The sequence below is a fragment of the Rhododendron vialii genome, chromosome 3a (assembly GCF_030253575.1).
Source record: "Rhododendron vialii isolate Sample 1 chromosome 3a, ASM3025357v1".
Classification (NCBI taxonomy): Eukaryota; Viridiplantae; Streptophyta; class Magnoliopsida; order Ericales; family Ericaceae; genus Rhododendron; species Rhododendron vialii.
In genome coordinates, this window is record NC_080559.1 from 30,988,721 (window position 1) to 31,008,324 (window position 19,604).

At 39.3% G+C, this 19,604-nt stretch overlaps 4 protein-coding genes across 4 annotated transcripts; 2 read left to right on the forward strand and 2 right to left on the reverse strand.

The window, feature by feature from the left end:
- Nucleotides 1-870: 870 nt before the first annotated feature.
- LOC131319900 (uncharacterized) lies at nucleotides 871-7,529 on the forward strand. The gene is made up of 9 exons (XM_058350340.1): nucleotides 871-1,265; nucleotides 1,882-2,125; nucleotides 2,220-2,369; nucleotides 3,744-3,801; nucleotides 3,910-4,002; nucleotides 5,785-5,883; nucleotides 6,503-6,594; nucleotides 6,815-6,874; nucleotides 6,968-7,529. Exons 1-9 carry the CDS (start codon nucleotides 1,063-1,065, stop codon nucleotides 7,223-7,225), a joined length of 1,257 nt encoding a protein of 418 aa, XP_058206323.1. The 5' UTR covers nucleotides 871-1,062; the 3' UTR covers nucleotides 7,226-7,529.
- Nucleotides 7,530-8,793: 1,264 nt separating this feature from the next.
- On the reverse strand, nucleotides 8,794-9,689 carry LOC131319902 (uncharacterized). The gene has a single exon (XM_058350341.1). The coding sequence runs from the start codon at nucleotides 9,409-9,411 to the stop codon at nucleotides 9,019-9,021; it is 393 nt and encodes a 130-aa protein (XP_058206324.1). The 5' UTR covers nucleotides 9,412-9,689; the 3' UTR covers nucleotides 8,794-9,018.
- A 4,104-nt stretch (nucleotides 9,690-13,793) lies between these two features.
- LOC131319903 (uncharacterized) lies at nucleotides 13,794-14,733 on the forward strand. Its single transcript, XM_058350342.1, has 2 exons — nucleotides 13,794-14,046; nucleotides 14,333-14,733. The coding sequence occupies exons 1-2, from the start codon at nucleotides 13,939-13,941 to the stop codon at nucleotides 14,543-14,545; spliced, it is 321 nt and encodes a 106-aa protein (XP_058206325.1). The 5' UTR covers nucleotides 13,794-13,938; the 3' UTR covers nucleotides 14,546-14,733.
- A 2,190-nt stretch (nucleotides 14,734-16,923) lies between these two features.
- LOC131319904 (UNC93-like protein 1) lies at nucleotides 16,924-19,505 on the reverse strand. The gene is made up of 3 exons (XM_058350343.1): nucleotides 18,766-19,505; nucleotides 17,523-18,090; nucleotides 16,924-17,332 (listed from the first exon to the last, which is right to left on the reverse strand). The coding sequence occupies exons 1-3, from the start codon at nucleotides 19,376-19,378 to the stop codon at nucleotides 17,065-17,067; spliced, it is 1,449 nt and encodes a 482-aa protein (XP_058206326.1). The 5' UTR covers nucleotides 19,379-19,505; the 3' UTR covers nucleotides 16,924-17,064.
- Between the last annotated feature and the right edge of the window lie 99 nt (nucleotides 19,506-19,604).

The following is a 19,604-nucleotide window of genomic DNA, read 5'->3' on the forward strand; positions in this document are numbered from 1 at the left end:
AGCCATAGTAGTATATGTCGCCACCACGGCACCACCTCTGATTTTTGAATCTCATATTATGTCGGTTCCATTTCAACTTCTTCAAAACCATTTTTTGGTGGAAAAGTAAGAAATTCTTTGATAATGATATATAAGGATAAAAAAAGACCCTCTAAGCAGGGGTGGAGCCAGGATTTTCGACAAGTGGGGTCGAAATTTTGAACTATGTATGATTCATCTTTTCTAGTTGCTATTTGAAAGGAACAATCAAATTAACAAGTTAATCAAAAAGTAGATATATATTAATAACAAGAACAATGAAACGCTATTCACGTTTTGGGAATTTTTGTGGGTGAAAATTCTATTTTGACTCATCTTTTTCCTAAGTACAAAACCCTTATATATGGATTGGGGTAAAAATGAATTTTAAAGAGGGGTCAAATGAGTAAAAATTTAGTGAAAATTATACCAATCTTTAAAAAAATTTGGGAGGCAACGGGGTCAGCTCCCCTAACTCTTAATCCCTCTGCCCCTGCCTCTAAGAATAAGGTCAATAAAAAAAACCTAAACAAACAACAAAAAAGAGAATGCGTACTTCCGAAATGGAAGCAAAAGCAACTAAACGCATTCACAAATGAAGTCCCTTTAGCACCTGCAAAAATCACATTATAGAATTACGAGCAGAAAAATGATACTCCTAGGGACAGGAAACTTTCTGCTGTGTTGATATTGTTTATTTGTTTTTTGTTTTTTTACAAGTGTTTATTTCGTTTATCCCACTTTAACAAATTTACAATAAAAAAAAAATTAGAAGTAGTAGTAGTAATTTAATTTAGTTTGCGGTTATGTGGCGAATACCACTAGCAGGCGGCGGCCTCAACTCAACAAAGCGGTTGAATCGATTTGGTAAACCGTTTGCTTGGGCGATGGGTTTTGGACTACTACTGCTACTACTACTAGGGTTTTTGCAAAGATAAATCCCAATCTCCTCTCTCTCTTTCTTCTTCTCCACTCCACAATCCAGAGTCCGGAGTCCTGATCAGATTCAAAGCACCGATCAACCGCAGAAGAACGCGAAAGACAATGGCGAAATCGAGCTCCATCAACGCACTCAGGCTCCTCCACCAGTCCGCTGCTTCTTTCACCAGAGAGATTTCCACATCGTCGTCCCCTTCCGCCTCCATTCTCAAGCAGTCTTCGCTTCTCTCCAATCGCCTCTTGCCACGTCATCCGACCCCCCTCTCCTCCGTCCGCCACTTCCGCGGCTCCCGCGATCCCAGCACAAGGTAACCGACCATCAAATCCGTACAAATTAACGCGCATTGATGTGTTTATGTGTGCGCGCAGGTGTGTGTGTACAGTGTACATGCATATCTTTGTTGATACGGTTGAAACAAGAGCTGAACGGTTTGATTTGAAAACTTAATGATGCGTGTGTGTGTGTACATGTATATGTGTAGATAGGGTTGATAAACAGACTCAACAAGGCACGAGCTGAACAGTTTGATTGTTCTAGTTTGATTTGAAAAACGGACTCAACAAGGCACCATCTGAACGGTTTGATTGTTCTAGTTTGAATTGAAAACTTAACGAGCGTTAAAAATATGTTAAGTTTGGCTTGTTTACGAGATGAATTGATCTCAAACGAGCTTTAATTTAGATGGTTAGGAACCGAGTAGCTTGAATTTTTAATGAGTCGAATGACCTGAGAAGTAGTTTGTTCCAGCTAGGTTCAAAAGCTTTTAACAAGCTTCGGAGAGATGTTCAAGTTTGGGTTATTTATGTTGCCAAACCAATATCAAACGAATTTTTAATGAGCAAACACAAGCCGTTTGGTTCATTGAATATATGTATTTATTTGGTGATTACCTAATTGGTACTTTTATGCGTTTATGATAATAGGTATGAAATTCCTCCTCCGGTTAATTGGGGCATTCGGATAGTCCCTGAGAAGAAAGCTTTCGTGGTGGAACGGTTCGGGAAGTATGTGAAGACGCTCACCCCTGGAATTCACGTGCTCGTTCCGTTTGTCGATCGAATTGCTTACGTTCATTCTCTGAAGGAAGAGGCGATTCCAATTCCCGACCAATCTGCTATCACCAAGGACAATGTTAGCATCATGATTGATGGAGTTCTGTATGTTAAGGTACTAGCAATCTTTAGTTGAACCAGTGGATTTAGTGGTTATTACTTCTTAGCTTGTTGAAGGGATAATTAACGGCGTTCTGTTGTGAATGCAGATTGTGGACCCTCGTCTGGCATCGTACGGTGTTGAGAATCCATTGTATGCGGTTATTCAACTCGCACAGACCACAATGCGTAGCGAGCTGGGGAAAATCACCCTAGACAAGACATTTGAGGAAAGAGACACCTTAAATGAAAAGATAGTGGTGAGCATCATTGGACTTGGTTAAGTTCTACCTATTTATTACTTGATTAATTGGGACTGTGAATCATTGCATGAATTGATTGACCATTTCTACTTAGGCCCAACCAGAAATATAATCCAGAGGGCAATTAATAATCATAATTCCACAACAATAAGATGGTAAATGTTTTTTGAGCTAGACTAGTAAAAGTTTCTATGCATGCTTTTATGATTTCAGCTTACAGTTTTCTACTTTTCTTATGCAGTTACGATATGTGCATTTGATGGACCTCAATCCAAATCGACGAACAACCTCCTACTTAGCCTCTTAATCCTATTTAAGTGCCAATCCCATACAACTAAGTGAACATAATTAAGGAAATCTCAACAACTTCCCATACATACATGACATATATAGATATAGATATTTAATTATTTATATATACATACGGGTAAAAACTGCAAGCAAGTGAAGAAAAACGTGTGGTTCTTGTATGAAAAGAAATGAAAACCATCCAAGGTGACCCAATTGGCCAGGACTTTTGCGCTTCCTTAGGAGGTCAAGTGCTTGACAGTTGCCACGAACAAGATCACCCTCGCCAAGCTACCCGGCCTCTCAATGTACCAAAACAGTGGAGTATGATATCTTCATTCGATACTGGAGACAGTGAGTGGGGAGATACACCATGACTCCATAACACTGTAAAAAACTACCTGGGTTTGTGTGGGGTGGATTCTGGATTAGTAGATTTATGCTAATCATGTCTGTCATAATTGGAAGGTCATATTTGAAGTCATAGAGTCATTGCATTTCCATGTTGCTCATTCTTCTTCCTCGATTAGCCATCCGACTCCCCACCATCTTTTCTTTCTCTTCTTTCTCCTGCTCCGCCCTTGCTTTCTTTCTTGGTTCCCTTGAGCCTGGTTTCCGGTTGTTCTTAAATGGGAGTCTTGCTCTATCGTAGGGTTCAGAATAAGAACAAGTCTCGCAAAGTCTCATCTATCGTACATATAGGATTCTATAGTAGCGGAAGTGTGTTTGCATTTACAATAAACGTACATTGATGCTTTCCTTAACAGGTTGGTTTTCGATGAAGCCAGCTGAAAGTATGTTGCAAGTGTTACCATATTCTTTAATGATGCTGGTGCTATAATTTATGACATTTGGTTTAAACCTGAAAATTGGATAACACGACATACAGTTTATTTTTTCCCACGATGGATACATCACGGTTTGTTGTATAAGCATCTAGTGTACTGGAACACTATTTTATTGCACCTTATTTTGGTAGGCCATGATCCAAGGATCAAGCATGTTGTGGTTGAGGTTTGCAATGGGTACATTAATTCCTTATGTCTTAAATGGGGTTGATCTAACAGCACCTTTTTGTCCCAGATGGCCATCAATGAGGCTGCACAAGATTGGGGCCTGAAGTGTCTTCGTTATGAAATAAGTAAGTATTTATGTGCACTGGGCATTTAATACGATTGTTCTTTGTTGAATTCCCTTCTCTAGTTTGCTTGCTACTTAACATATTTAAGCATTATCTTTTCTTCTCCAGGGGATATATCTCCTCCTCGTGGAGTGAGGGCAGCTATGGAGATGCAGGCTGAAGCCGAACGCAAAAAGAGAGCTCAAGTTCTTGAGTCTGAAGGTAATATCTTATCTTCTCCCCTTGGCTCAGTTGAATTGCAGACCTTTATCTTCGGGAGAAATGATGTGCTAAATCTAGGATTTAGGGGTTATGCAAACCTATATTGGACCTTATTAATGGGAATATATTTAAAAGCCAATAATTGACATATTGGACGTGAAAAAAAAATTCATTTTCTTTAAAATGCAGATCAACGACCCACTAGGTGAGTTTTTAAATCTAGACAGAAGTAGGGAAAATATAAAAATTTCATTAATCAACCAAACATATTGCTTTTCCAACACGTGGCATGTTTATATGCTCTCTAAAACCTACAAAAAATAAACTTCATAAAAATCAGCTTTTCCAATATTGTTGTTTACTAGCTTATTAAGAAAGGACTGCTACTTCCTAAACAGTTCCTCCTACATCTATGCATCAACACTACCTTTCTAAGGATATGAACGTAAAGCATATTGAATCGTTGATTAATCGCTAAAGATGGCTTAGAACCACTAGTTCCTCATGTCATGGATCTTTCCATTCAGGAGTGTAATTATATATCTCTTTGTGGAAAGAAAATCTTGCCAAATACTACCTCATTTAGGATAATTTACTGTTAGGATTGCTTTAAAACGGTAAATTAACTATCTGCCGGAGTGTGTTCCATCCATGTCTTGGAACGTCCGCTCCAGAATGTAAATCGGCAGGGTATTAATTCCTGGTAATGTAGATTCTAAGACCATAGAATCTAACAAGACAAGGAAAGAAAAAGAAGGGAGAAAAGAAAGATACTCATTGATATCTAGTACATCATAGCTGTTATTAGCCTATTCATCTTCGGATCTTCCTGCATCAGTACTTTGGTTGAATGTGAGATATTCCATGTGTGATTTTCATGCCTGATTAAAGCCCATTAACGCTAAGCATAATGAGATACTACTGAAAATTGAAAAGAATAAGGGGGAAGAACCCATCCTTTTTTTGGGTAAATGGAGAACCCATCCTTCTGGATATCTGTTTTGGGAAAGAGTTGACTTGACTTGATGCACTGAATGTCCAGAGTACATGAAGGCTCTTTTGTACTTCTTGCATACCATATGACAGGTCTTACCAACACTGGCGAGGACGGTATTATTATTAAGCTCCACCGCAAAAAGAGGTGGGATCTAGGAACCACTATGGCATTAGGCATTGGGAAATGGATTGCCACTTTGTCAAAAAGAATTCAGCCTTTGCGAATGAAGTGATCTGGAATGAGTATCCATTGCTGCTGTTCAGGGAAAGAAGGGTGCCTAAAAGGGCACAGCTGACCTTCCAATTTTCACTTGGGAATATCCTGAACTTTCACCGGCCTCAACATTTTCTCATTAAAGCTAGGTACATCTCAGTAAGTAGGAGAAATTAAAATCTCTCTAGCATTCTGAACAGGGATAGGTTAATTCACTGATTTCTTAGTACGCATGCAGAACCTGTTAAGAACTCATTCCCCCTTGTCCACTGTGATCGGATGTGTAAGTCTCCATTTTTGCTGTCTGGGAAAAGAAAGCTACCTCTAAAGGGATTCAACTAACCTCGTAATTCCCTTTTGGGAATTCTGAACAGCCAACGTCATCATCATTTAACAATGATTTCATTTGGAAGAAGCCGCTTTCCTTAAACAAAGTAACTTATCATGTTCCTCACTGCTTTAATCGTGTAGCGCCTATCCTGAAAAGCCTGTTCTCTGACAAATGAATGTTGTTACATGTCTCTTCCGCTCACTTATGTACCTTGTAATTGATGTGCTTTCATATTTAACAGGAGAAAGACAGGCACACATTAATATTGCTGACGGAAAGAAGAGTTCAGTGATACTTGCATCAGAAGCTGCAAAGATGGATCAGGTTAATAGAGCACTAGGTTGGTAATCAAAGTCTGGTCAATGTATTTTGCTCTCTTTAGTCTTGTCCATTTTTCCCATTGAACAGCAGTTTCTGGCCTTCACATATTGAATGGAATCTATCGTTGATGAGCTGTTAAACATAAGGTATAGTTGTGGTTGACTTTTTGCTCCTTTATTATATCTTTTCCTATGAGAGAGCAATTTTGTTCACCCTCGCATTGGGTGAGGGTTGTTCACCCTTGCATTGGGTGAGGGTAACTACCCACATTTCGTAAGGTATGTTGCTTATGTTGTATGAATTGATTTGGTAGGATTTAGGAGACATAAATGTGTGTGTTTGTGTGTGTGTGTGTGTGTGAGAGTGAGGGAGGGAGGATTTTTGTGAAGGATTTCAAAAATAGCGTCATGGGACTTTCGTGAAGGATTTTGAAATTGGCTGGATTGAAGTCTACTGAATTTGGTTTTCCCATCGTTTAGGGGACTTGTTCTTTTGCACTGTCTGTGAATTTCAGTGAAGTTTGATCTATCGTTTTCTTGGCCCAAAACTGTGACTATTTAGCAAGCATATCCGCTTACCTCCTTGACATCTTTGCTCTCTTAACTTGAAATTATCTTGCATTTTTTCTGTTCAATCAGGAGAAGCAGAAGCAATTCTTGCTAAAGCGCAAGCAACAGCCAAAGGAATTGCCATGGTTTCACAGACTCTTAAAGAACACGGGGGTGTGGAGGTGAGGTCCTTCATGCCCATACAATACTATCTTCCAAAAAAAAAAAATGTCAATTCACTACTTTGGACTGTAATCTGTTTGTATGGTGGTGTGCTGATGTCTTAGACATCAGATGTTCCACTCTTTTGTATATAGATTCATGAGTAGCCAATAAGAATATTTTCTTTCTTAATGGACATATGTTATCCTTTGGGGCTCAAAATTGTAATGGGATTCGCAGGCTGCAAGTTTAAGAATTGCAGAGCAATATATCCAAGCTTTCAGCAAGATTGCCAAAGAGGTAAAAGCTACTAAATATCGTATTGCAGTGTTTTGTTTTACTGTTCAATGGATTTTGATATGTTGTTCCCCGCTGTTTTCTTTATCCTCTTAGGGCACTACATTGCTTCTTCCAGCAACGGCTTCCAATCCTGCCAGCATGATGGCTCAAGCTCTGACCATTTACAAAAGTTTGATTGGCAATGAGTCTAGTGGTGTTCAAGATACCTCTCACGCCGAAGTCACTGGAAATGTTGAAGGTGAGCCTCCCGAGAAAACCAGCATTTATAGCTCCAAGCATCCTAAATCAACTGATGGAGATAACCAAGGCAGGCCGGTATTCTCTCTCCAGAGTCCAAAAAATGAGCATTGACACCAGCCACCATACTCACCCTGTTAGGCAAAGTTCTATTGTGCCACAAAGTTTTGTGGATTCATTTTCACTTTTAGTCGCTTTCAACTTACCTTAGGACAGCAAAAGGCAATGATTTCTGTAGAATATCAATATTGGCAAGAGGAGTTCTTTTGGTTCTGCTGATTGTTTTCATGTTTTAGTGGCTTTCCACTTACCTTAGGAAAGGAAAAAAGCAAAGAATTATGTAGACTGTCAAGATTGGTGAGAGGGGTGGTTATTCTTTTGCGAATAGTCACCATATATAGCTCGTGTTTTGATCCAACCTACCTCAGCAAGAGAATGAGTATAGAGGAGGATAACGCCCTTCAATAAGATTGACTTGTATGGTTTAACGGTACATTTGTCTTGAACTATTGTCGACGTCAACTGTTTGCATTCCGAATTTCATCCCAATTAAATGATTTACAGCTACCCCACAGGAACTGTCTACTTGAGACTTGTCCCCACCATAATGCCCAAGTAAATCTGTTGCAGATCTCACAATGATCTGAATTTGAGCTGCTTTAGTAGGTGACCAACCAAACCCTTGGTATATAATCATAATGGGACGGTTTGGAAGCATCGATAGAATAAAGGGGTTGAAAGCAAAAAAAAAAAACCGTAATAAGTTTGGCCGTTCGCAATCTGTTCATAGTAATTTCATGGTTCTCGAGGTAACATTTTATTACATGACCTCTTCCTGTAGCATTTGATTTTGGCGTTTCTTCTATCTCCGCAATGTGCTTTGATGTGGGAACTGGTAGAAGCAAATCAAATGCTGGTTAGAAAAGTAAGCAAATCATGAGCGTGGTACTTTCCCAGGTGCAGCTGATATCGCGAGTTGGTAGGCATGGGAATGCGTCACCCCATTGATGTTTGCAGGAAGTAAAAACCCCTGCCTAAAGTTGCGAAAACAACAATGGGAGACGCCAAGTGGAAAACGATCATCATCAAAAAGGCAATGCAAGCAAATCCCAGTGTTGGGCAAATATTTTGCAAGACTCACAGCGTATAAGCAGTTTCGCCTTGTCAAGGCACCATTAGCAACCTGGATTCTTAGTAGCCATATCTAGGTGGTTCCAATTCAATTTCAGGTGATCTATGAGCAAGTAACCAACTGTATAAAATCCGATGACAGTACAAGGAAATCACGTGCAACCATTAGCTCACTCGCTGGCAAGCCTAGAGCTTCACGTCCTGAGTCACAATTCGTGTGCACTCTGAAAAACATGTTAAACTCCTAAAAAATATTCGAAAGCAAGGATTGAGAGCGATTTGATGGCCTGAGCGGAGGGCGTTCTCAAGGATTATGTGACTACGTTTGTTCTCAAGGATTATGTGACTAAGTTTGCGCCCAATATTTTTAGGTCGTTCCAATTCTATGCACATCTGCATCTTGGAAGAAAATTCGGCAGCGCATTTACAAAGAAAACCCTCAAGCAGTTTTTTTTTTTTTTGAACTGTGAAAACCCTCAAGCAGTTGATTCGATGATTCATACGAGCAATCTCAAAAGGTAGAATATAACAAAATGAAATCACAATCACAATCACAAAAGAAACTCTTTTTCATTAAATTCTAGTATATAACAGTAAAGAATGTGATGAAACAATGGCTGTCATTTCTCAAACGCCATAACCAAACGCACCCGAATCACCAACATCACGACAGCCAAAAAAAGAAAAATCCGGTGAAGGACCAAATTGAATCAGATCTAACCTAACCTCGTGTGGAATTGAAATCAAATCAAATCGAATCAAATGGTGGAATGAAATCAGAGAAATCCGAACAAGACAGAGAACCCAAGCAGAATCAGCCACACGATGTGAATCAAAAGGAACGCCTGACCGGACAACGAGCCGCTCCCCCCGTTCCCAACCTCGCAGAACCCTAGCTTGGCGACACGCGTCCCGGCGCAGCGGGCGTCGGCGCAGCCGCACCAGTACGTCACGCCGTCGGCGCCGCACACGGGGTCGGTCCTGAAGCAGTTGACGGGGCACGAGGTCGGGGTCTCGTTCCCGCCGCAGAGATCTCCGCCGCCGCCGCCGGATGTTTCATCGCCTCCGGGCAATCGGATGACGGAGGAATCGTCGGGGTGCGATCGGACGCAGAGGACGAAGACGAGGAGGAGAGAGACCAGAAACCAAGCATTCTTCAACGGGGACATTGTTTTCGCGAGCTTTCTTTCGAGAAAGGAAGGAAAGAAAGAAAGCTCGCTCTTTTTTGGTCGTTTTGATTTCTGTTTCTGTGTTGGGAATTACGGATAAGCGGAAACCCTATACCTAGCCCTAATTTTTGGGGGATGTTCGCTAGATGGAGAATTAGGATGGAGGTAATTTGGGCGATGAGAGAGAGAGAGAGAGAGAGAGAGAAAGGATTTCTTCGTTAGTCGTTCAGTTGAACGGGTCGATGGTTTTTGACGAATGTTCTCGAAGAACCTTTCCTCGGGGACGTCGCAAGCAAGGTATATTTTGTTATTGTTTTAGGTTATCGGTCCATTTGTCCTAACTCTATCTTAATGCTTTGTTTGGAGAAAGAAAAGAGGAGAAGTGTGAATCTGAATTCTTCACTGCACAGTGAATCTGAGCCGTTTATGTACATTTTAAGAATATTTTATTTGTCCATTTTCTTTGCTTCTAGCATTTTTCAGAAAAGAAATGACCGTCCAAAACACGCTTAGACGATTTGAATGCGCGCTCGAATATCACGGGGACTATATCCTATTTGCACTCAAAAGTTTCTCAGGAAATGGAAAGGGATGCTTTGTTCGGAACTTGTGGGGGAAAAATAAAGAAAGGAAAAAGTAATTACTAAAATTCCCTCAAATTGTTTGGTTTGGAGAGAAAGATGAAAGAAAATAGAAGAAATTAGAATTATGCACCAATTTTCCTCTTAATTTCCTTTCTCTTCATTTTTTCTACTTTCCTCAAGTTCTGAGCATCTCTAGCTCTTACCCTTTTCCTTCTTTAAATTTGGATCAAATTTTAAGTAAAAACTCATTTTGGGTCAGAGCATCAACAAGGGCAAAACCTAATTTTGACCCAAATTTATTATTTTTAAACACATCCAATGGCATATAGGTAAATAAGAGAGGAGACTATAAGCCTAGCGAATTCTAGCGAACCTCAGCAGTTTTGGTTTACTCCGACGGTGGTTCGAAAAGGTTTGGTTTGCTCCGGTGACAGATTCACAGGGTTTGGTTGCTCCGGTGAACCTCCGGCAACATATCTAAAAGGTTTTCATTGCTTTGACGAAGCTCCGGCGAGTATCCAACAACAGATCTAGAGGTTGGGTTGCTTCGGCAAAGGTCTCTTCCTTTCATTACCAAAGGAAGAGCCACTGCTCCAGCAGAGAAAAGAGCCATTAAAAATGGATCAAGGCTTAAGAGCATCTCCAGTCTTGACCCATTTTAAGACTCAAATTTAAAAATGGAGCAAAAATCACAAAAATCTCTCTCCAATTTTTGACCCAAATCCTTCCCCATTTTGAGTTTTACCCATTTTTTTGCCCAAATTTGAGACAACTTTTGCCTTGACTCATTTCTTCAACGGCTAGTTAAAGAGGGAGAGAAAGAGGGAGATGTGTAAAATTTGGATTTGATGGTTGGAGATGTGTCTACCCAAAATAGGTTTTTACCCAAAATTTAACTCAAATTTGAGGAAAAATATGGGTGAAGGCTGGAGATGCTTTGTCTCATATTTGGGCAAAAAAATGGATAAAACCCAAAATATAAAAGGGTTTGGGTCAATGATTGGAGAGAGATTTTGATAGTTTTTCCCAAATTTTAAATTTGAATCTTAAAATGGATCAAGATTGGAAATACTCTAAACACAGCAAAAAGGAAAACAACAAATAGAGTAACCATATGGGAAATACTAGTCATTTTCTTTTGTTTGATTTGCAAGAGAAAAAAGAAAAAGGAAAATCTGAAGGGAAAAAGGTTTTTACTTTTTTTGATATGGAAAGAAAAGGGAAATTTCTTTTTTTAGAGGGAAATAGAAGGAAAATAACATTTGCATTTGCTATTTTGGAGTAACAAAAAGGAAGAGAAGAATTTTATCTTTTCCTAGATTTCTTTGCCGTATGGAAAAATGATTACTTATTTTGGGTGCTGCTAAATACTACTGCAAATTTTATACATGTAGCCAATTTATAAAAGGAAATTTTTGAATTCCTCCTTATGAATTGGCTACATATAGCAAATTTGCAGTTGTATTTAGCTGGACCCCTTATTTTAGTCCTTTTTGTATTTTCTTTCTCAAATTCTAAACAAGTTATTTTGGCTAAATAAGCTAAGGTGGCTTATTTTTTTGTCATTATTCAATTTTTTTCGGATTTGTTAGTTTTTCGTCGATTTTTTAAGGATTATTGCTTTATCATGATGAGAGGAATCTAAAAAGTAAAAAATTTTGATTTTTATAAAGACGAAAATAAGCCAATAAGCCAATTTTTTTGTTTGTATTCAAAAAAAAAATGAATTTCGATTGTGAATTTTTACTTTTTAGATTTTTCGTCATGAAAAAGCAATAATTCTCAAAAAATCGACAAAAAATTAACAAATACGAAAAAAAATTGAATAAGGACAAAAAATAAGCCACTTTAGCTTATTTAGCAGAAATAAGCATTATCTTTTTTGTTTTGGTTTTCTTTCCACGTTTGGGAGATAAACAGAGGGTTCCAGGCTGGATTACCAACTAATGATTGAGGGGTAAATTGCAGTTTGAGCCCTTTAAATATCTCCAGTTCCCACTAATGATCTTAAAGATTCTTTGTAATTAAGACCTTATTCGGTTAAAAATTTTGAATTTTGGATTCTAATCATTATATTATGGAAATTGATATTCACGCTCCACTTTTTACTGATGGCGCTCCACTTAGTTCATAAAGTTACTAGTAATTTTATGTTAAAATTGGAGCGCCATCAGTAAAAAGTGGAGTGCGAAAATCAGTTTCCTATATTATTTCTCTTCAATCATTACTCTCATTTTTCTCTTTATCTTTCTCTAATCATTACCCCTATTTTTTCATTACTTTTTTTTTCCTCTACACTCATTACGTATAAATTCAAATCCAAAATTCCAAATCAAACGGGGTCTAAGGTTTTGGTTTTCTTCCCTCTTTCGCTTTTGTTGGGCCTTAATTGGGTTTGCGTTGGTGCAGCTCGGCAACACAAAAGAACGTGTTAAGGCCCATCCCATCCTGGGAATGCCTAGTAGATGTGAGTGCAATTTTGTTCACCCTCATTTAAAAAGGGTAAATATTACCTTCTCTCTTATTGGTTGAAATGATGTGAACTCCACCACAAAGTGATGTCATACTTACCATGCAATACACTTTTTGATAAGCATGACATTACTGTGTGGTGGGATCCACATCATTTTAACCAATAAAAAATGAGGGTAATATTCACCCTCTTAAGTGGAGGATGAACAAAACTCAACTCAGTAGATGTAGAATTTTGTGTATGCATACATGTTCATTGTTTAATTCAGGTATAAAAAAAAAACATGGAAAACTGCTAAGCTTTATTTCTCATGGTGTCCGATCAATTTATGTGCACCTCGCCTAATTTCAAAGGACTAATTTTGCTAGTTACGGGACCAATTGAAATTGAGACAATGATCCTTATGGACTAGCTCCACGAAAGTTGATAGGCCGAGTCAAAAAAATTTAGGCACAATAAGAACATCATTTATATATATATATATATATATATAGAAACAGAATGAAATACATGAGTATCATTTTCCTCTATAACATGAAAAGTTTGTTTGCTAGGTTATACCCTTGTGAACAGTGCGGAGCCAGGATTTGAACCTAAAAGTGACACCCAAAAAAATTAATACTACTATAATCTTCTGCCTCACCGATCCTTTAACCAAGGACCATAAAAGAATGATTTTTATTATCTAAACAAATTAAAAAATTGAAAGACTCGTTGGTTTGAAATTTTTATCCAAAACACATTTTTTAAGTTACCGTTTTGCGGACCGAACAACTTTTTATTGACAAAATGGAATATTTAATACTCAATAAGTACACATGTTCTAACATTAATCATACACCGTACCAAATTACATGTTTTCTTAGGCTAATCATCTACTACTATCAACAATACTCCAACAACAGCCGCTTAATAGAGGTTGTGAAGCAAAATTAGTGGTTTTTAGGCATGCAGTAACTCAATACAAAAAAAAAAAAAAAAAAAAGAGGTTGTGAAGCAAATTAGTGGTTTTTAGGCATGCAGTAACTCAAAAAAAAAAAAAAAATCAAACAGAGAGGCCTACCAGTACCACCTCAGCTCACTTAATAGAGAAGAGAAACCAAAAACCAAACATTCTTCAACGGTCATAACTCCCTCCAAATTTGGGGTATACCCTAAACAGAACCAATCCTCCTTAAAACTCTCCAACGAAAGCAAATGCTGTCCATATGAAAAAGTCCCCAAATTGTTCATCGTCCACAAACACTTCTTTGAGGTTCAAATCTAACGATTCCCACAAATTTCTCTCCTCCAAACACTTGAAAACTTAGGGGCACCTCCACCCCCTATATAAACTCCTCCTCCCCATCCATCTTCTCTCAGCCTCAAAGAATAAACTTACTTGCACATACAAACAAATAAAAAAAAAACCCTCTCCTTTCGACACCCTCCCCCGTCTCGCTCACTCGTCCCCATAACTCTTCAAGCATCATGGGAGGCTGTGCGAGCAGACCCAAGGATTTGGATACCAAGCAGGAACCCCTCATCCAGGAGGATTCCACCACCCCTAAGAAGGCCGAGGGCGAGACTGTTCCACAAGTAACTACTACTACTATCCCTATATCTTGATCATCATCATCATACAAGTCCATTCCGTTTTCTTCATTTTCCTTTCCGCTTTTTGCTTTGGCTATCTATGTTTTTCCATCTTTTTGTTGTTTCCTGGAAAGTGAGTTGTTTTCAGAAAAAATTTACCAATACCGGGTTTTGGAACAGTGTACAAAGCAGGTGGTGTTGGTGTTTTCGCCAAAATGAGCAACAATAAAAGATATACATGATGATAACTTTTTATTACTCCTATCTGATGGGGAATATATATATGCAGGAGAACAATGGAGGTGAGACAAAGGAGGAAGAGCCATTGGTAGATCTTACCGAAAAGGCTCCAGAGGCCACCAAGAGCGAGGAGCCAGCCGCTGAATCAAAGCTAGAGGCTGTTCCAGAGGATGAAGCCAAGGAGGGGAAGAAAGAAGTTAAGGCTCCGGCAGCTGCCCCAGCCTCAGAGGATAAAAGTGATGCTCCTCTTGTTACCCTCTGAACATGATCCTCTCTATTGTTGAATCCATTTTGTGCATCTGAAAAAGCCGAAAATTTCTTGTACTCAATAGTTGGAAATTTGATTTTGATTGTTTTTGCTTCTTGGTTTCTTGGGGCTCATGTAGGACCTGCAATAAATAAGTGAAAAAAAAAAAACTAGTTTATTTATAAAATACTACAGATTATGTATGTCTGATTGTCTATTCATGTTACATTCCGCTGATATACTTAACTGATCAACCAACTGCCCCGTGCGTGAATATGGGCAAAAACAAAAAAGAGAGGCAAAACCTTGTTATGGATATCCTTCGGAAAGTTCATCAAGCCAAAAGGCACTTACAATGCGATTTCGTGGCACATAATACATTGGCAATTACAAACTTTTAGCTTTTCCTCCACATTATGCTATTGTTGCGCTTGAATAGCATTCTTAATTTCTCATCTTGATACGTAAAGCCACTGATCGAATCAAAGTTACCTGTTTGGCTTCAAAATAAACCTGCTGTAAAGAATGACAAACACCAGTAATAAGTAAGTATCTTTCAAGCAATGCAAGCATACAAATCCATAAGAAGGATCATTATAATCTCAGTCCTCTATTATGCTTCGGTTACTGGTAGAGTCCAATGCTGCATTCAACGTCTATAACTGCGACGAACTATTGAACATCAATGTCAGTCTATAAGGAAGACATTGTGACAAAATATATACCAGCAAAAGTTAATTTTCAACGGGGAAATCACTGAAATGCACCAAAACTGGACACCGTTTAAGATATCAGCAGCATATCGGAATTGCACCAAACTGTCAGTCAGTCAAAGTAACCAGGAGCACAAAGCCGCAATGCCAGATTGCAGCATCCGATTAAAGCACCAGATTGATCACTTTTAAGTACTGAAAGCCAATTATGTGTTGAAGCCCCTTCATCAACAAATGCCAGCAGATTGCAACAGCTCACCGAGTTTAGAAGAGACAAACGGCACATTAGTTAACAGCTCAAGGTCATCATCAGATGACAACTAGAATTATATCATAGTCAGGTCAGGTGAAAAGAACAAAAAACAGAAGCAGAACAATCCATCAAAACTGCCACAACAATCTTTTCCCCTTGGAAGCTTAGTGAATAACAATGTGACATAGAATCCTCTACCCGGACAAATTTAGAAGGAAAAAAAACTCAAGTTTACTAAGAAAATGCAATATTATGTATTGGTACTGTACAATCAATCAGCTGCCTCGTGCATGCAAAATGGTTTCCCCCCGACTCACCTTTAAAAGTGAAGAGCAATGGCATGCCCGACTCTAGCTCTCTGTCCATCTTATCACTTGTTTCCCCAAACTCACTTTCTGGCAGATCAAGTTTTCATGAAGCATCAGTTTCATTGTTAATTTTATTACTACATAAAAAAAGATAGAGAGGTTATTACAGCATCTAAAGAGGGAATAACATACAAAGCATGAAAGCATTAACCAACAATCTCAACCCAAACATCAACAGGGAAATCCTCTGAAATACTATACCACTTGAACTGGACATATGAAACATGAGCACCAAAGCTACAGATTTCGACATAGCAACAGCAATATCAAAAGATTCAGAACTGCAATGGTAATCACTGTTGGCAATACATATTTACTTTTGAAGTATTAAGCCAAATATATCTTCAATTTCGTTTCTCCACAAATGCCAACAGACTCATACTTCACCATAAATGGTTGAAGTTTAGCCACAATCGTTATCAGATAGTTGCCACCTTTGGGTACAACGTGAACTATATCCTAATCGGGTGAAAAGAACAACTATAGTATAGAAAACAAATGAAATAATGTCACCATTGATACTGGCACAAGATTCTTGTCCCCTTGAAGCTTAGCAAAGAGCAATGATGGCATTTTTTTTTCTGGAAAGCAAGTCTGCAATTGCAATACACGATCCTACAACTCATCGCATGAATGTATTGGAAAGCAACATTTACTGGGGCTTTAGATTTTTTTACAAATTGGTTAGAGCAGCTTGGCTTTGGCCTCCTACTGATCCATCAAATCTCTTTAAAGCTTGAATGGCTAATGCATATGCTACTCTGCAGTACTAATTAGCTTGCTTCTACAATTTAGGACAACAAAATCAAGTGGTAGAGGAACTCTACTGTACCATGACATAATCACAGTCATCTATTACAATAAGCCAGGTATAAGGGTGTCAGAACCCACAAAGCATACATAACAGGTGATATTTTTGTGCCTCTTCACTTAGATTAAGGAATAATGGCTCTCCAAAAAAGCACACAAGTATGCCACGAATAGAATACATTTATCAAGAAAAAAAAAACTTAGAAACACATAACTAGAACTTATTAATTGGAGATTTGCTAGAAAGAATTGAGAATAACGAGCATGTATTTCCAATGAATCCGGCAAACTGCCAAACTTTGATACACTGTGATTTACAACGCACTACATTTACAGTTCATATAAAAAAATCAACTACGGGCAAATACGGAAGAAGAAAGGACAGGTGTTTTAAATGCACTTCCTACGCCCACCATCAGTTTCATCTTTGAAAGCAGGAATGGCTGGTGAAAAATCCGCCCCTTTGGAATTCCCTTCTCCCTCAACCTTATGGTAATCTTTAACCGCCAATAGGACGAGAACCACCAACAATGGATAGCTCACTGTAGTCATCACCCAATTCGCAATCAGCTGGTTCAAAAATGGCACCTTGTGCACATCAACTTGCCAAGCAACTGCTCCCCCCGCACTTTGCACTCCCTTATAGAATCCGGTATACCTACACCATATAACCAAACATCGAGAGTTAAAGAAGTACAAGCAAATACAATATGACTAACCCTTAATTAGTACTTTGATTAAAAAAAATTACGATCACCATCAAGAGTTAATAAACCATGAGCAAATGACTATATGATAAACCCTTCATGAGTTTGTGCAGTAATGGTGGAAAATGGTGATCAAAGAACCTGCTAAGGGTCTCAGAATCGTCGGCTAATGCTCCAATGACCCAGTAAATCATGCTCTGGAACATGGCATCCAGTAACCCAAAAGAGAAATACAAGATGAACGGCCCCGCAAAAGCAGACCCAGATTCCTTGAAATCAAGCCTCGTCGGCATCTGATTGCGAGAGTACCCGAGTTGATTAACAAGTCCACCAGCCCAAATCCCAGTCCCAAGCAAAGCAACAACCCCAATCCCCACAAGTCCCCTCATCCTTCTGCTCTTAAAACTGAAGTCCATTAGATACCCAATCATCACAGACCCAAACATTTGGGCACCCCAATAGAACACATTGTTTAACCCTCTAGTCCTCAAATTGAACAAAACCCCATTCACATTATTAAACTGGTAGGTGTAGAAGAAGTTACTAGCCCATGCCGCGGGAACCATCAATAGCATCTTCCAATTCAAAAACAACTTTAGAATCTGAACAATTTCGATAGATACACTGGAGTACTTGATGTTAGTGCAACTAGACCCATCATCTCGAACCACTTTACTCGGGTGGAGAATGGCTAGCGTAAGAACAGTACCTATCAACATGAAAACCATGAACAGTACCTATGTTAGTTCTTTTTCTATAACGCCCCCAACATACTGATGGGTTGTTGAGCGCATTCTACGAGTGTGTCCAGTGAGAGTTGCGAATTAATTTAGATAATACATGTCATTTTAATACTCCAATGGGCTCCATAAATAGTCTCCTTCTTAACAAAACTTTGTAAAGAGTCTGGTCATAAATCTAGCAACCCACATAGGAGCCAAGAGTGAAATCGAACAAGAGAGTGGATGAACACTTTATTTTCTTATAAATAGATATCTATACATTATTAACACAATAGTTTGGCTATTGTATTGAAGCACATCATTCACTCCTAAACGAACAATTCTTTAATTAGCGAATCTTATAACACAAATTGGTCACTCTCATGTCCTCCTTAGAATTTATTTTAGGAGCCATTTATGAGGAGTGCACTAAAAATGCTACCGATGCAATGGTGAAACATAACCTTATCACAAAAATGAAGTTCCAAATATGAAAAACATAGCATTGCTTAATTTTGCTTCACCCATAATGTGGTTGCCAAATACTATTGAAAACATATAGCATTGCTTCACCAAAATCGAGTCGCCAAATATGACCAACATAGCATTGCTCTTTTCTTCTAACGAATTAACTCACCACAAAGAGGAAAAAAGAACACTACCTATGGACATGAAAACCATGAACCCCAAATAAGTCCCGTCGCTGACGGAGGCCGCGGCCTCACCACGGTTGTAATTCAGAATAAATGGGATTAAACCACCAATAACACCACCCATATTGAAAATGCTCCAGAACAGGGATATATACGTCCCCTTTCGATCGGGCGGAGGGTACGACGTCAACATGGCGCCCTGGCCTGCCCAGAGTAGCCCGGCGCCGGCTCCGAGCAGCGCGCCGGCGACTATGACAAAGAACTGGTTCTGATAGCTGTTGTAGTAGAGAAAAGATCCAGCGTAAAGGACGTAGGAGGAGCAGCCGGCGAAGAGGGTGGCGCGTGGGCCGAGGACGTTGTAGATCCCGCCGCCGAGCACGCCGAAGACGGCGAGCGTGATGTAGAGGGCGGTGTTGGCTTTGTTGGCGGCCGTGGGGTCCACTTGGCCTCCGCCACCCATTCCGGAGAGGGCATTGAACATGCCGGGGCCGCAGAAACAGACTAGTCCGATGAGGAGTACTTGGGCCAGGGGGGAATTGTACCTGAGTAAGGAAGAAGAAGAAGATGGTTTCGGCATCATTGGTTGCTCTTCCCCCGTCAGTTCATCCATTTCTGCATCCATTATGTGATGCGAGAGAAGGTGAGAGAGAGAGAGAGAGAGAGATGGGCTTGGTGGTGGGATGAAGAGGGTGGACTTTTTGGGAGGAGAGAAGTCGTCGTTGAGCAAGTATTCCCGCCTCCCACGTTCCAGTCTTCCGATCCGAAAAGGAAATGGGGCGGGCTGTATTTGATTTCTGTCAACCGATCCGATCCCGATTAGTACATTTTGCACCTCTAGCCTTTACACT

Coding starts and splice junctions, on each gene's coding strand:
- LOC131319903 (XM_058350342.1), top strand. CDS start 13,939: ATGGGAGGCTGTGCGAGCAGACCCAAGGATTTGGATACCAAGCAGGAA. Junction 14,047..14,332: donor AGGGCGAGACTGTTCCACAA/GTAACTACTACT, acceptor ATATATATGCAG/GAGAACAATGGAGGTGAGAC.
- LOC131319902 (XM_058350341.1), bottom strand. CDS start 9,411: ATGTCCCCGTTGAAGAATGCTTGGTTTCTGGTCTCTCTCCTCCTCGTC.
- LOC131319900 (XM_058350340.1), top strand. CDS start 1,063: ATGGCGAAATCGAGCTCCATCAACGCACTCAGGCTCCTCCACCAGTCC. Junction 2,126..2,219: donor ATGGAGTTCTGTATGTTAAG/GTACTAGCAATC, acceptor TTGTGAATGCAG/ATTGTGGACCCTCGTCTGGC. Junction 6,875..6,967: donor TCAGCAAGATTGCCAAAGAG/GTAAAAGCTACT, acceptor TTATCCTCTTAG/GGCACTACATTGCTTCTTCC.
- LOC131319904 (XM_058350343.1), bottom strand. CDS start 19,378: ATGGATGCAGAAATGGATGAACTGACGGGGGAAGAGCAACCAATGATG. Junction 18,091..18,765: donor CATGGTTTTCATGTCCATAG/GTAGTGTTCTTT, acceptor TCATGTTGATAG/GTACTGTTCTTACGCTAGCC. Junction 17,333..17,522: donor GATTCTGAGACCCTTAGCAG/GTTCTTTGATCA, acceptor TATATGGTGTAG/GTATACCGGATTCTATAAGG.